Here is an 11,897-nt window from a genome sequence, read left to right on the forward strand (position 1 = left end):
AATAATAATTAAAATGAATTTTAAATTAAATTAATATTTTAATTTTTAAGATTATGTTTAGCCCAATAAATATTAAATCTTGATTATAAATAATAATTAATTTAATAAGTATTTTCTTTATGTTTTCGTATAAAATTAGTTGATTAGAGTGGGCTTACATTAGTAGGTATAAAATGCATTATTTTTTGTAAATATCTTGAATTTGGTTTAAAGAGGGTTAATGATCCACAAGTCTATTAGGCTGCACCGAGCCCTCAAAAGATTAGCTGCCAATCAGGTTTAATTTACTACTTATTTAGTCGGACCGAATCGGCCGAAGAGAGAACACTTCTGCTGGTTTTCAAGCGACATGGCGCTGTGGCCACTGCTGCTGATCAGCCTAGGATTATGGCTACTGATCCGTAAATGGCCACTCCTGCGGCTGGGCACAAGTCTTCCCGGTCCCTGGGCATTTCCACTATTGGGAAACGCCCAGATGGTGGGCAAACTGAAGCCAGAATGTGAGTAGAGCACACGGTGATTTCATTTATTTATTTATTTATCTATATTTACTTACTCGTCCTCCGCCGGTTGGCAGTCATCTTCCTGGTTTTCACGGAGTTGCGGGATCGCTTCGGGGCCACCTATCGCCTCTGGCTGGGTCCGCAGCTCTGGGTGTTTCTTCACTCGGCGGAGGAGACACGCCAGGCCCTCCATGATCCCACGCTGCGCAAAGCGGAGACTTTCCTCCAGCTGAAGCCACTCATCGGCAACGGACTGCTCATCAGCCACGGAACACATTGGACCAGGCAGCGACGCCTCCTGGCTCCCGCCTTTCAGCCGCAACTGCTGCGCAGCTTTGCCCCGGATATTGCTGGTCATGTGGAGCGCCTGGTCACCCGACTGGCGGCCACCAATGGTGCCCCTCTGGAGGTCACCGATTCGCTCTTTGCCTGCCTTCTGGACGCCATAGTGGGTGAGTACGACATTTCCACTTGAATTCAATTTTCGCAAATATTTGCTAGAAGAAAAACCTTTTTTTTTTAATATATTTTTAATCTTTCAGCCACTTCAATGGGTGCCCAACTGGACACACAGTCAATGGATCACTCACCCATAATCAGTGCATTCCATCTCAGCAGTAAGTTCCTATTCAAACGGATGATCAATCCGCTCCTGGCTTCAGATTGGATCTTCCATCGCACCAAACTCTGGCGGGATCTCAACGCGCAGTTGCAGGTGATCCACAACTTAATGGAGTCGGTGATCGAGAAGCGGGCCAAGGAGCTGGAGGATCACGGGGAAGCTCCAGGAAAAGCCCACAATCTCCTGGATTCGCTTCTTCTGGCCAGATTTGAGGGTCAGCCACTGAGCAGAAAGGAAATTCGTGACGAAGTCAACACTTTTGTGTTTGCGGTGGGTTTAAAAAATAAATCATTATAAGAGACATCACATTATTATCAATATTTTAAACTACTAGTTAAAACTCTATATTATTTTTTTAATTAACTACCATATATTTTTTTTAAGTATATATTAATATTAATTAATTTATTTATTTAATTTTTTCTGATTTCAGGGAGTGGACACCACAACGGCGTCCATGTCGTTTGTTCTTTATGCACTCGCCAAATATCCGGAAACGCAATCACGTCTGCGGAAGGAGCTGCTGAAGTTACCGGTGACTGGATTCTCTGACCCGGACACCCTCAACGAGCTGCCCTATCTGGAGGCTCTGATCAAGGAGGTGCTGCGTCTATATACCATTGTGCCCACCACTGGACGACAGACGACGCAATCCACAGAGATCGGAGGGCGAACCTATTGTGCGGGCGTCACACTATGGATTAATATGTATGGACTGGCACACGATAAGCTCTACTATCCGGATCCGTATGCCTTCAAGCCGGAACGGTGGCTGGAGGATGGCGGTTCCGCCCCACCCGCCTTCAGCTATATCCCCTTCTCCGGAGGACCGCATGTCTGCATCGGAAGACGGTACTCACTGCTGCTGATGAAGCTTCTCACCGCCCGCCTCGTCATGGAATTCGATCTGGAACTAAGTCCGGAGCAGACTCCCCTCAAGCTGCAGGCCCAAATGGTGCTCAAAGCACAAGGGGGCATACATGTGTCATTTCTGAAACGATAAAAACCATATTTCAAATTTAACAAAATATCTAAATTGTTTCCCTAAAATATTTTTATACCAGTTAAGAAGTGTATTTAATTTTAAGTTAGTATGCAATGAAATGAAATAACGACTGGTAACTTAAAAAAAACTGTGAAAATGTGATTTAATTGATTTGAATTTAGTTTAAAATGTTTTAAAACCAAAATGTATGTTTTTAGTAAAGAAATAAATAAAATAAATCATATAATTATAGCAAGTCACTAAGTTTTTTTTTTTTTTTTAATTCCTTAAAGTACTTTAAAAATACTTTGGAAAATATTGAAAATATTGGTCGGAAGTATTTATTTGTCCCATTTCAACAATTATTAAACCCGATTTTCAGTATTCATTAGATCTAAAATGTTGATCTAAAACATTAGCAACCAATTCAGTATCTTTTTAACACTTTTATTCATTATGGAAGATAAATATATACTGATGCGACTTCCTGCCGCTAATGTAGATGCGCCGCCTGCCTAAACAGACTATAAGGCTAAATCTAGCTACTTCTGGCCAATTCCCGCCGCCCAAAATGTTATCGATTGCCGCGTGACGGGCGTGAGGCGCAGCGTTGCTGGCGCCGATAACATGTGCTGCCGTTTCGTTTTTGACAGCTGCACGAGCTGCGCGCTGCATGTGTATGTGTGTGCGAAAATATTAATTGATACCTGGCGATGCAGTGCCGTGTAAAATACGTCAGAGCTGTTTGTTTTTAGATTCAGACAATTCAAACTCGAAGGCAAAATTTATGTTTTCGGCAAAACTTGATTGATATTTTAAAAAGAAGCGACGTGCAACGCACACACCGACAGCCTACGGCAAAAAACACACACATATACGGATGCCATTGAAGTGTATTTGTGTATTGTTGGAAAGAAAGCACACGCACACTGCGAAATACGAAAAGAATTTATTTTTTGCAAGTTCGGTCCGGTTCGATTTTGATACCCTGTGATCATCAACCTGCTCGACGCCCTTGCCGCCCACCATCCACGTCCACCCAGCACCATCCCAATTCGATTCGCAATCGGGAGCGGAGAGCGAGCGGCACAGAAATATATTTATTTATATTTTTTTGACAGCACTGACAGGCAAGGTAAGCTTCATACATACAAAATATACATACATAAAAAAGTGCATGTGCTTGTGCTTGTGCGTGTGGGAAGAAGAAGCGGCGACGCATTTAAAGCTGCTACTTCTTCTTTAGCCGCTGGCCGCAACAAATTGCATAAAACACAAAAAAAAAGCAAACACTTTTCATCCAGTCATTGCACAAAAAAAAAAAAAAACAGGCCTACATTATTTAAGCATATATGTATGTACATCTATCTTTGCGGGCGAGTGAATGTGTGTCTGTGCGTTTTGAAATATGTTTGTTACAGAAATTGTTTTTTTTTTTATTTTGCTAGCAGCAGAACAACTTCCAGCCAAAGAAGGAATCTAAGAAGCAGAAAGAGAGCGAGAGAGAGATAACGCCGCCCAGCGGATGGAACGGTGATCCAGTAGTCCAGTAAACCAATTCCAGTGAGTCCCCATACTCCAGACGACGATACCCGATAACGATTCCGATAGCGTTTCCGATCCTCCGCGGAGGAGCCGCCGATTTCAGCACCATTCAAGTGCCGAGTAAAATGGAAATAGAAACAGAACAGTCTATTGAAGCAATGGACACCCAGGACACCCAAGAGGTCGAGATCCTCACCAGCGACCTCCAGCAGCAGCAGCAGCAGCAACAACAACAACAACAACAGCAGCAGCAGCAGCAACAACAACAGACCCCGCAGCAGCAGAATTCGCCGCCCCAATTGCCCAAATTCAAGAATCTTATCCAGCCGCAATTGCACGCCGTGGGAGCAGTCACTCAATTGCCCAGCGAGAACGGTAATGTGCCGCCACAGCAACTGCTGGCGGACAGTAGCTCCGCATCCTTTGGCCAGGAAGCCGAGGCCATGGGCATGGACGATGAGTCCAAGGAGGATCAGTTCCGTTCGGAGACCACGTTTTCCTTCACCGTGGAGAATGTGGGTCAACTGAAATCGCAGAGGCTATCGCCGCCGGTCTATGTACGCATGCTGCCCTGGAAGATTATGGTCATACCCAATGATCGGGCTCTGGGCTTCTTTCTGCAGTGCAACGGGGAGAACGATTCGCCCACCTGGTCGTGCAATGCCATTGCCGAGCTGCGTCTCAAGTGCCACAAGCCGGACGCACAGCCCTTCACCCGGGCACGCATTAAGCATTTGTTCTACTCAAAGGAGAATGACTATGGTTACTCCAACTTTATTACCTGGCAGGAGCTGCAGGATGCGGAGAAGAGCTATGTGCACAACAACAGCATCACACTGGAGGTTCACGTCATTGCGGATGCTCCACATGGCGTGCTGTGGGACTCAAAGAAGCACACTGGCTATGTGGGCCTAAAGAATCAGGGCGCCACCTGCTATATGAACTCACTGCTACAGACATTGTATTTCACCAACTCCCTGAGATTGGCCGTATATCGTATTCCCACGGAGGCTGATGATAGCACCAAGTCGGTGGGACTATCGCTGCAGCGGGTGTTCCATGAGCTGCAGTTCGGTGACCGACCCGTGGGCACCAAAAAGCTAACCAAGTCCTTTGGCTGGGAGACACTCGACTCGTTCATGCAGCACGATGTGCAGGAATTCCTGCGCGTGCTGCTCGACAAGCTGGAGTCCAAGATGAAGGGTACCTGCCTGGAGGGCACCATTCCGGGCCTGTTCGAGGGCAAAATGTCATCCTACATCAAGTGCAAGAATGTCGACTACAACAGCACTCGCTACGAGACCTTCTACGACATTCAGCTGAACATCAAGGACAAGAAGAACATCTACGAATCCTTTCAGGACTACGTGGCCTCCGAGACGCTGGAGGGCGACAACAAATACGATGCTGGTGTGCACGGCCTGCAGGTGAGTCGCGATTCTACTTGGGATCTCAACCCCAAATAAGAGTAGTTCTTTAAAAAGGAATGCATATCTTGGTCTTCAACATGTTTGTACTTTCAAAATGTATTATTTTGTTGCAAAGCAAATAAAGCCTACATTTCAGATCTATTTAATTTCAATCTAGTTAAATTTCAATACTAATTTTTCAATATTTATTTAATTTTATTTTATCTTGTTGTATATTATTCTGTTTTTATGCATAACAATTGATCAGAAATCAAGTTAATTATTTTCATCTGCCAAAAATGATTATTTCAGACTAATCAAAATAATACAAATATTAACTTTTGTTTTTAGGAGGCCAGCAAGGGCGTCATCTTCACGTCATTCCCGCCCGTCTTGCATCTGCACTTGATGCGCTTCCAATACGATCCCATCACGGACAGCTCGATCAAGTACAACGATCGCTTCGAGTTCTACGAGCAGATCAACCTGGATCGCTACCTGGCAGAGGGTGAAAAGACCTCGGCGGACTACGTTCTGCACGCAGTGCTGGTTCACTCTGGCGATAACCATGGCGGTCACTATGTGGTCTTCATCAATCCAAAGGCGGACGGGCGCTGGTTTAAATTCGACGACGACGTCGTCTCCAGTTGCCGCAAGCAGGAGGCAATCGAACAGAACTACGGCGGCATGGACGATGAGATTTCGTTCCATGCCAAGTGCAGCAATGCCTACATGTTGGTCTACATCCGCCAGTCGGAGCTGGAGCGTGTGTTGGGAGATATTCCCGAGAGCGAGATATCCAGCGATCTGGTAGAGCGACTCGACCTAGAGAAACGCATCGAGATGGCGCGCCGAAAGGAGCGCAGCGAGGCCAATCTTTATGTGTCGGTGCACGTCATTCTCGAGGAGTACTTCGAGGGTCAGCAGAAGCGTCGCCTCTTCGACTTGGAGAAGACCCATCAGCGGCCATTCAAGCTCAAACAGAATCAGACCGTGGACGAGCTGGTGGATATGTTTGTTAAGGGCTTCGGTGTGTCGCGTGATCGCATGCGCATTTGGAACATGTGCACGGCCCAGACCCAGAAATTCTTGCACTTTGACTTCGAGGCGGAGGCATCGCGCACCATCGAGCAGATACCCACGTCACAGAAGCCCTGGGTCATCTTCCTTGAGCTGGCCTCGCCGGAAAGTCCTGCTCCCCTGCCGCCTTTCAATCCCAAATCGGATGTCCTGCTGTTCCTCAAATACTACGATGCGCGAAACAAGCGCCTAAACTACATTGGCTGCACCCAGCAGCCGCAGAGCCGGCGTCTGATCGATTTGGTGCCGGAGGTCAACCGGAAACTGGGCTTCGATCCGGACACCGAGCTGACCATCTACGACGAGTACGCCGACAAGAAGGTGGCCAATCTGAGCGAGCCCATTGAGAGCGTGCTGTTCATACCGCAAGATCACCTCCAGGGCCACATACTCATCTTCGAGCGCGAGTGCGTTGATGCCAAACTGGACCTGCCCACGGTGGAGGACTACTTCCTCGATCTGGTCTACCGCATCGAGATCATCTTCAGCGACAAGTGCAACCCCAACGAGCCGGACTTCACGCTGGAGCTGTCCAACCGCTACAACTACGAGCAGCTCACCAATGCGGTGGCCGAACGCTTGAACACCGATCCGCAGAAGCTTCAGTTCTTTATGTGCATCAACAACTACAAGGAGACGGCAGGCAATGCTGTGCCCTACACATTCAAGGTGAGCGGATGGATATGCACAAGTTCATTAGATTTGAACTTCCACTCACAGGCTTTGAAATACGTTTTTGTGTATTCAACAACTGACGATGCTTTCCCCGTTTCTCATTTCTACAGGGCACCATCAAGGACCTGGTATCGTACACGAAGCAGAGCACGCCCAAGCGTATCTTCTACCAGCGCCTGTCGCTCAGCATCCACGAGCTGGACAACAAGAAGCAATTCAAGTGCGTCTGGGTGAGCAGCGACCTCAAGGACGAGAAGGAGCTGGTGCTCTATCCGAACAAGAACGATACGGTTAAGGGTCTGTTGGAAGAGGCGGCCAAGAAGATTACGTTTGCGGAGAACAGCCGCCGAAAGTTGCGACTGATGAAGGTCAGCAATCACAAGATAGTGGCGCTCTGCAAGGATGACATACCGCTGGACACGCTGATGAAGACCAGCGAGTCGATCACGACCACACAGGGCGCCCAGAAGACTTATCGCATCGAGGAGGTGCCGGCGGAGGAGATGCAGCTGGCGGAGAACGAGTTCCTCATCCCAGTGGCCCACTTCAGCAAGGAGCTGTACAACTCGTTCGGTGTTCCCTTCCTCACCAAGGCGCGCCAGGGCGAACCGTATGGGGCGCTGAAGCAACGCATCCAGAAGCGACTGAATGTGCCGGACAAGGAGTGGGAGAACTACAAGTTCTCCGTGATCACCATGGGCCACAATTCGGATGTGAACGACAACACGCCCATCGACCTGGAGGTGTATCGCTCGTGGACCAGCGGCCAGTTGCCCTTCTTCGGTCTGGATCACATCAACAAATCGCGCAAGCGCAGCTCGCTCAACTTTTCCGAGAAGGCCATCAAGATATACAACTAGGAGGTGTTTTTTTCCGGAGCCGGACGACTCGGACGCGGTACACGGCTGCCCGTAAACCGGTTAAGGAGCAGAGGAGCGCAACTGTTTTTGGGAGTGAAAGGAGGGTGGGTGGGCCAAGTGGTTAAGAATTATGAAGAAGTGGATTGAAGGCTTGCCGTGACGGCTGACGGCCGTGGCCGTGGACGTGGTCCTTCAAAATTAAACCAAGTGAAACACACAAAATTTGAAGTCGCATTTCCACGCCCCTTCTTCGGAACCGCCCCCCAACACACACACAAAAATCGTAAACCCACCCCACGCCCCCCAACTATGATTTAAATTTAAAATGTTTATTTTTTGTAATCTAAATGCTAAGTCAAATCAAATATTATTTATTAACACCCCGCCGTTAAAGAACTGGCACGCCACGCACACCAGCATCAGCTCCCTCCTTAAATACTTTTGAACCGATACCGTACCGTTTCCGCATTCGATTCCTAATCTGAATCTGAATCCGAATCCAAATCCGCTTCCAAGTGCTGACCAGAGTATAGAGTATACAGTATCCAGCTTTCGCATCGAGTCCTCAACAAGTGAACAGACTTATTGCTTGGAACTTCAATTTAGACTTAGGCCTTTACGTGTGTGTGTGTGTTTTCTATGCTATAATATTCTTAATCCATAATTGTTTAATCGCAGGCAGAAGTGAACTCGAAACGGAACGAATCGGTTACTTTTTGTCTAAATGTAAATAAGCGTTCGTTGCAAGTTGCGCCCATTCAAAAACAAAAAACGAAAAAAAAAACAAACACAATATGTATGTAACAAAAGAGGAGGCGAAACAAAAATCCAAAACTAAAAGAAAATAAAGGAAGAACCTAAACTTATAATAAAGCAAAAACCAACAAAAGATACATATATATATATATAAATATACGAGAGAAAGAGCTGTAAACAAATAAACGCAACTAAGTAACAAGTATAACTTAAAACGAAACAAACGATTAACAAAAAGTCATCAAGTCGCGATAAACGATACAAAGAAAACAAAAAGAAAAGAGACGGAAATGGAGACAGGACAGTTGATATATTCGAGCAGCAGATCGAAAGAGACAGACAGAAAAGGGAGATGAAAAATATAAGATTTGTTTCAAACAATTATTTGTGATTTTTAAACATGAAATGATAAATATATATGCAAAGGACTAGACAACATAATATTAATTAATAAATTACTATAATACACAGTTTAGTGCTTTTTCTTTGTTAACTATAGTAAAAGAAAAGAAACCGAGATCCGATACAAACGAAGAAGCAAAGCAATTTAAATGAGAAGAGCCCACAACAAAACAATATTTTAATAATATATTACTTACTATGCTATTATTATTTATGCAGCAAATAATTCAAATTATTTATGTGTACAAAAAAAAAAAAACAAACAAAAAACGAATAAAATACCAAGAATTCAACTGAAATGTGTGCAAATAGTGCGAGGATTTCGTCGTTTCTTCTTGGGCTTAGAAAGTGACAAACTTTGTTTGATTTCAACAAATTGTTAAATCGGATTCGAGATGGGATGTTTCTATATGTCAATATCTTTTGCTGCAACAATTTCAGTTTAGTTGCATATTTCAGTCGAAGGGTTTCAGCATATTCTTAGTTGTTATTCAAACATTAAGATCATGGGTATTTCTTTTATTTGCCTTCCCTTTTAATAGTTTGAGTAATGTAACCAATTTTTTTTTTTGGAAAACGACTTAAGGAAAGATCTAACCATTGTAATGAAACAACTGTTTAGTAGCAAAGATTATTGGGATGTACCTGAATCTGCAGAGTTTCAACTTAAGCTAAACATTACTCCCTTTTGAAATTAACTAAAACCTAAGGATACGCTTGTTAAATAAAAATATTCCAGGCATATTCTTGTCTATATAGCTTTAACCTTAACCCTTATTTAGAACATTTTTAAACTACCCAATTCACTTGAAATGAAACCCAAAATATACGGTTGAATCTTAAGTTGGTTTACAGAGAAACGTCTATTTCGCAAATCTATAAAATGTTTCTTTATTTGAAATCGGATGTTTTGAAACGGATTTAGAACCTGAGAATTAGTGCTTTATATATTTTAAGCTAATATACAAAGTTTAAGCCTTCTGTTAGAAGTTGGCCTAGTTGGCCTATATGATGATCTACATAAATGTATCCGTCTGCATTAATAAAGTGAAATGAGCGTCATTAATCGTAGTATTTAATCGTTAATCGTTTGGAAAAACATAGTCTAGGTTAGAGCTTACAAACTAGGACTCTCTAGAACTTGCGCCGCTTGAGCAGCTCGGGCCGCCAGTTGACCGGGTGCGATTCCTCACTGGCCTCGTCGTCCTCCTTGTACACCTTGATGGTCTTGTCCGCCTCGGCGGTGATTAGCCTGGTGCCCGACTGGTCGAAGCACATGGCAAAGATGCCCGCCTCGCTGTCCATGGAGCCCGGCTGGACGGGTGCCTGAAAGCGCTGGAAATTGTAGCCGGTGCGCCAGTCCCAGAAGAACATGGTGCCGTTGTCGCCGCCGGACACGAGCACGCCATCGTTGTTGGCCGCCATGCAGTTGACGATGGCCGTGTGGCCGGAGATGTTCTGCACAAAGTTGCCCTCCGGACAGCGCCACTGCTTGATGTTGTCCGGCGAGGCGGAGGCGAACATATACAGCGACGGATGCAGGACAATGCTGCGCACGGACTTCTTGTGGTTGGTCAGCGTGCAAACGCTCTTGCCGGCGGCCAGATCCCACAGCCGCACCGTGGAGTCGTGGGAGCCGGTGATGATCTGGGGATTAGTGGCCTGGGCCACCACACTGGCCACCGTGTTTGTGTGCCCCGTCAGCGTGTGCACATTCGCCTTCGTTCTCATGTCCCAAATGCGGGCAGTCGAATCCCGGCCCGAGGTGGCCAGCACATCGATGGTGGGATGCAGGGCCAGGGAATAGACGGCGGACAAGTGACCGTGATAGTGCCTAATGACCTTGTTGTACTCCAGATCCCAGCACTTGACCTGCCGATCCTCGCCGCAGCTAAACAGATACGGATGCTTCGAGCTGACGGCCACTCCGCGCACCGTGCTCACATGGCCGGTGAGCGATAGCTTCAGTTTGCCACTGGCCAGGTCCCAGATCTTGATCACCCGGTCACCGGCGCCGGTGGCGAACCACTCGTTGCCCGGCTCCACGGCGATGCAGCGCACCCAGCCCAAGTGGCCGGAGATGACGCGCGACAGTTTCCAGGGGGCGTGCCACTTGGGCTTGGGTATGGTGGGCGCCTTCTTGGGTATCAGTTGCAGGTTACTGGTGGTGCCATTGGCGCCCTTTTCCCCAGCGCTGTTGGGCAGGGAGGCGCGCACCAAGGATGTGTGACTGCCGGTGACGAGGGGCGCTGTCTTCTCCATTATTCTGCCTCCGCCGGGATTGTATTTGACCAGACTTCCTGCACCACTGGCACTGGCATCCGTAGTGCCGTCGGTGATGGCCAGTGGCTTGTCGCCCGGCATCTGGGCTCCTGATCCCCGCCTGGCCTCGCCGATCTTCACCGCCTTGTCGAGAACCAGGCCATAGCTATCCTTGGCCTTGATGGAGCGTCGCAGCTTTTCCCTGTGCCAAGAATTGCAATGATTACCAACCAGCGGAACAATCATCACAGCCCCAAGTACTCACAGTCGGTCGTCGATCTCCGGCAGATTGCCCTGGTTAGAGACAAACAGGTCGTGGGTGCGCTTCAGGGAACGGAATATTAGCGTGTGGACGCTGTGTTTTTGCACATCTTCCATGGCAATTGGCTGTTGTTTGTTGTTTATTTTATTAGCTAAAAATGATTAAAAAATGCGGCCCAGCAACACGACAGCCATTTACCGGACTATCGGTTATCGGCAATCGATAGAAGCCGACAGTGCTGTCATCTAGCTATTTTCAAGCCAATTGTGACCGTTTTTTTTTTAACTAGCTGTTTTTGAGACAAATATAATTTTTGTTTGAATTTAAAAGTTGTTTAAATTAAAGTTGTACTTTTAAATCTCTTATTTATAAATCTTAAGACCAGTATTATTACCAGTCTAGTCTGTCTGTTTTTAACAGCGCTCTAAGTCGTATGTGTTTTTGGTAAATAGTGCAAAAGTTGATAAGAAATATCAATACTTTTTTTTTATAGATACAAATGAGTTCAATTGAAAACAAATTTGTTTTAATTGTTA

General features: G+C 46.1%; 3 protein-coding genes across 4 annotated transcripts; 2 read left to right on the plus strand and 1 right to left on the minus strand.

The window, feature by feature from the left end:
- Positions 1 to 314: 314 nt before the first annotated feature.
- Positions 315 to 2,205, plus strand: LOC108137646 (probable cytochrome P450 311a1). The gene is made up of 4 exons (XM_017259472.2): positions 315 to 500; positions 578 to 955; positions 1,046 to 1,395; positions 1,559 to 2,205. Exons 1-4 carry the CDS (start codon positions 350 to 352, stop codon positions 2,126 to 2,128), a joined length of 1,449 nt encoding a protein of 482 aa, XP_017114961.1. The 5' UTR covers positions 315 to 349; the 3' UTR covers positions 2,129 to 2,205.
- Positions 2,206 to 2,746: 541 nt separating this feature from the next.
- On the plus strand, positions 2,747 to 9,899 carry LOC108137645 (ubiquitin carboxyl-terminal hydrolase 7). 2 transcript variants are annotated; one of them, XM_017259471.2, is made up of 5 exons: positions 2,747 to 3,245; positions 3,562 to 3,673; positions 3,722 to 5,082; positions 5,416 to 6,813; positions 6,930 to 9,899. In XM_017259471.2, exons 3-5 carry the CDS (start codon positions 3,781 to 3,783, stop codon positions 7,677 to 7,679), a joined length of 3,450 nt encoding a protein of 1,149 aa, XP_017114960.1. In that variant the 5' UTR covers positions 2,747 to 3,245; positions 3,562 to 3,673; positions 3,722 to 3,780; the 3' UTR covers positions 7,680 to 9,899. The 2 variants fall into 2 exon arrangements, with proteins under 2 accessions (XP_017114960.1, XP_017114959.1); XM_017259470.2 differs by having other exon boundaries at positions 3,559 to 5,082.
- LOC108137647 (pleiotropic regulator 1) lies at positions 9,891 to 11,571 on the minus strand. Its single transcript, XM_017259473.2, has 2 exons — positions 11,365 to 11,571; positions 9,891 to 11,301 (listed from the first exon to the last, which is right to left on the minus strand). The coding sequence occupies exons 1-2, from the start codon at positions 11,475 to 11,477 to the stop codon at positions 9,972 to 9,974; spliced, it is 1,443 nt and encodes a 480-aa protein (XP_017114962.1). The 5' UTR covers positions 11,478 to 11,571; the 3' UTR covers positions 9,891 to 9,971.
- Between the last annotated feature and the right edge of the window lie 326 nt (positions 11,572 to 11,897).

This window comes from Drosophila elegans, unplaced genomic scaffold, assembly GCF_018152505.1.
Source record: "Drosophila elegans isolate 14027-0461.03 unplaced genomic scaffold, ASM1815250v1 contig_149, whole genome shotgun sequence".
Classification (NCBI taxonomy): Eukaryota; Metazoa; Arthropoda; class Insecta; order Diptera; family Drosophilidae; genus Drosophila; species Drosophila elegans.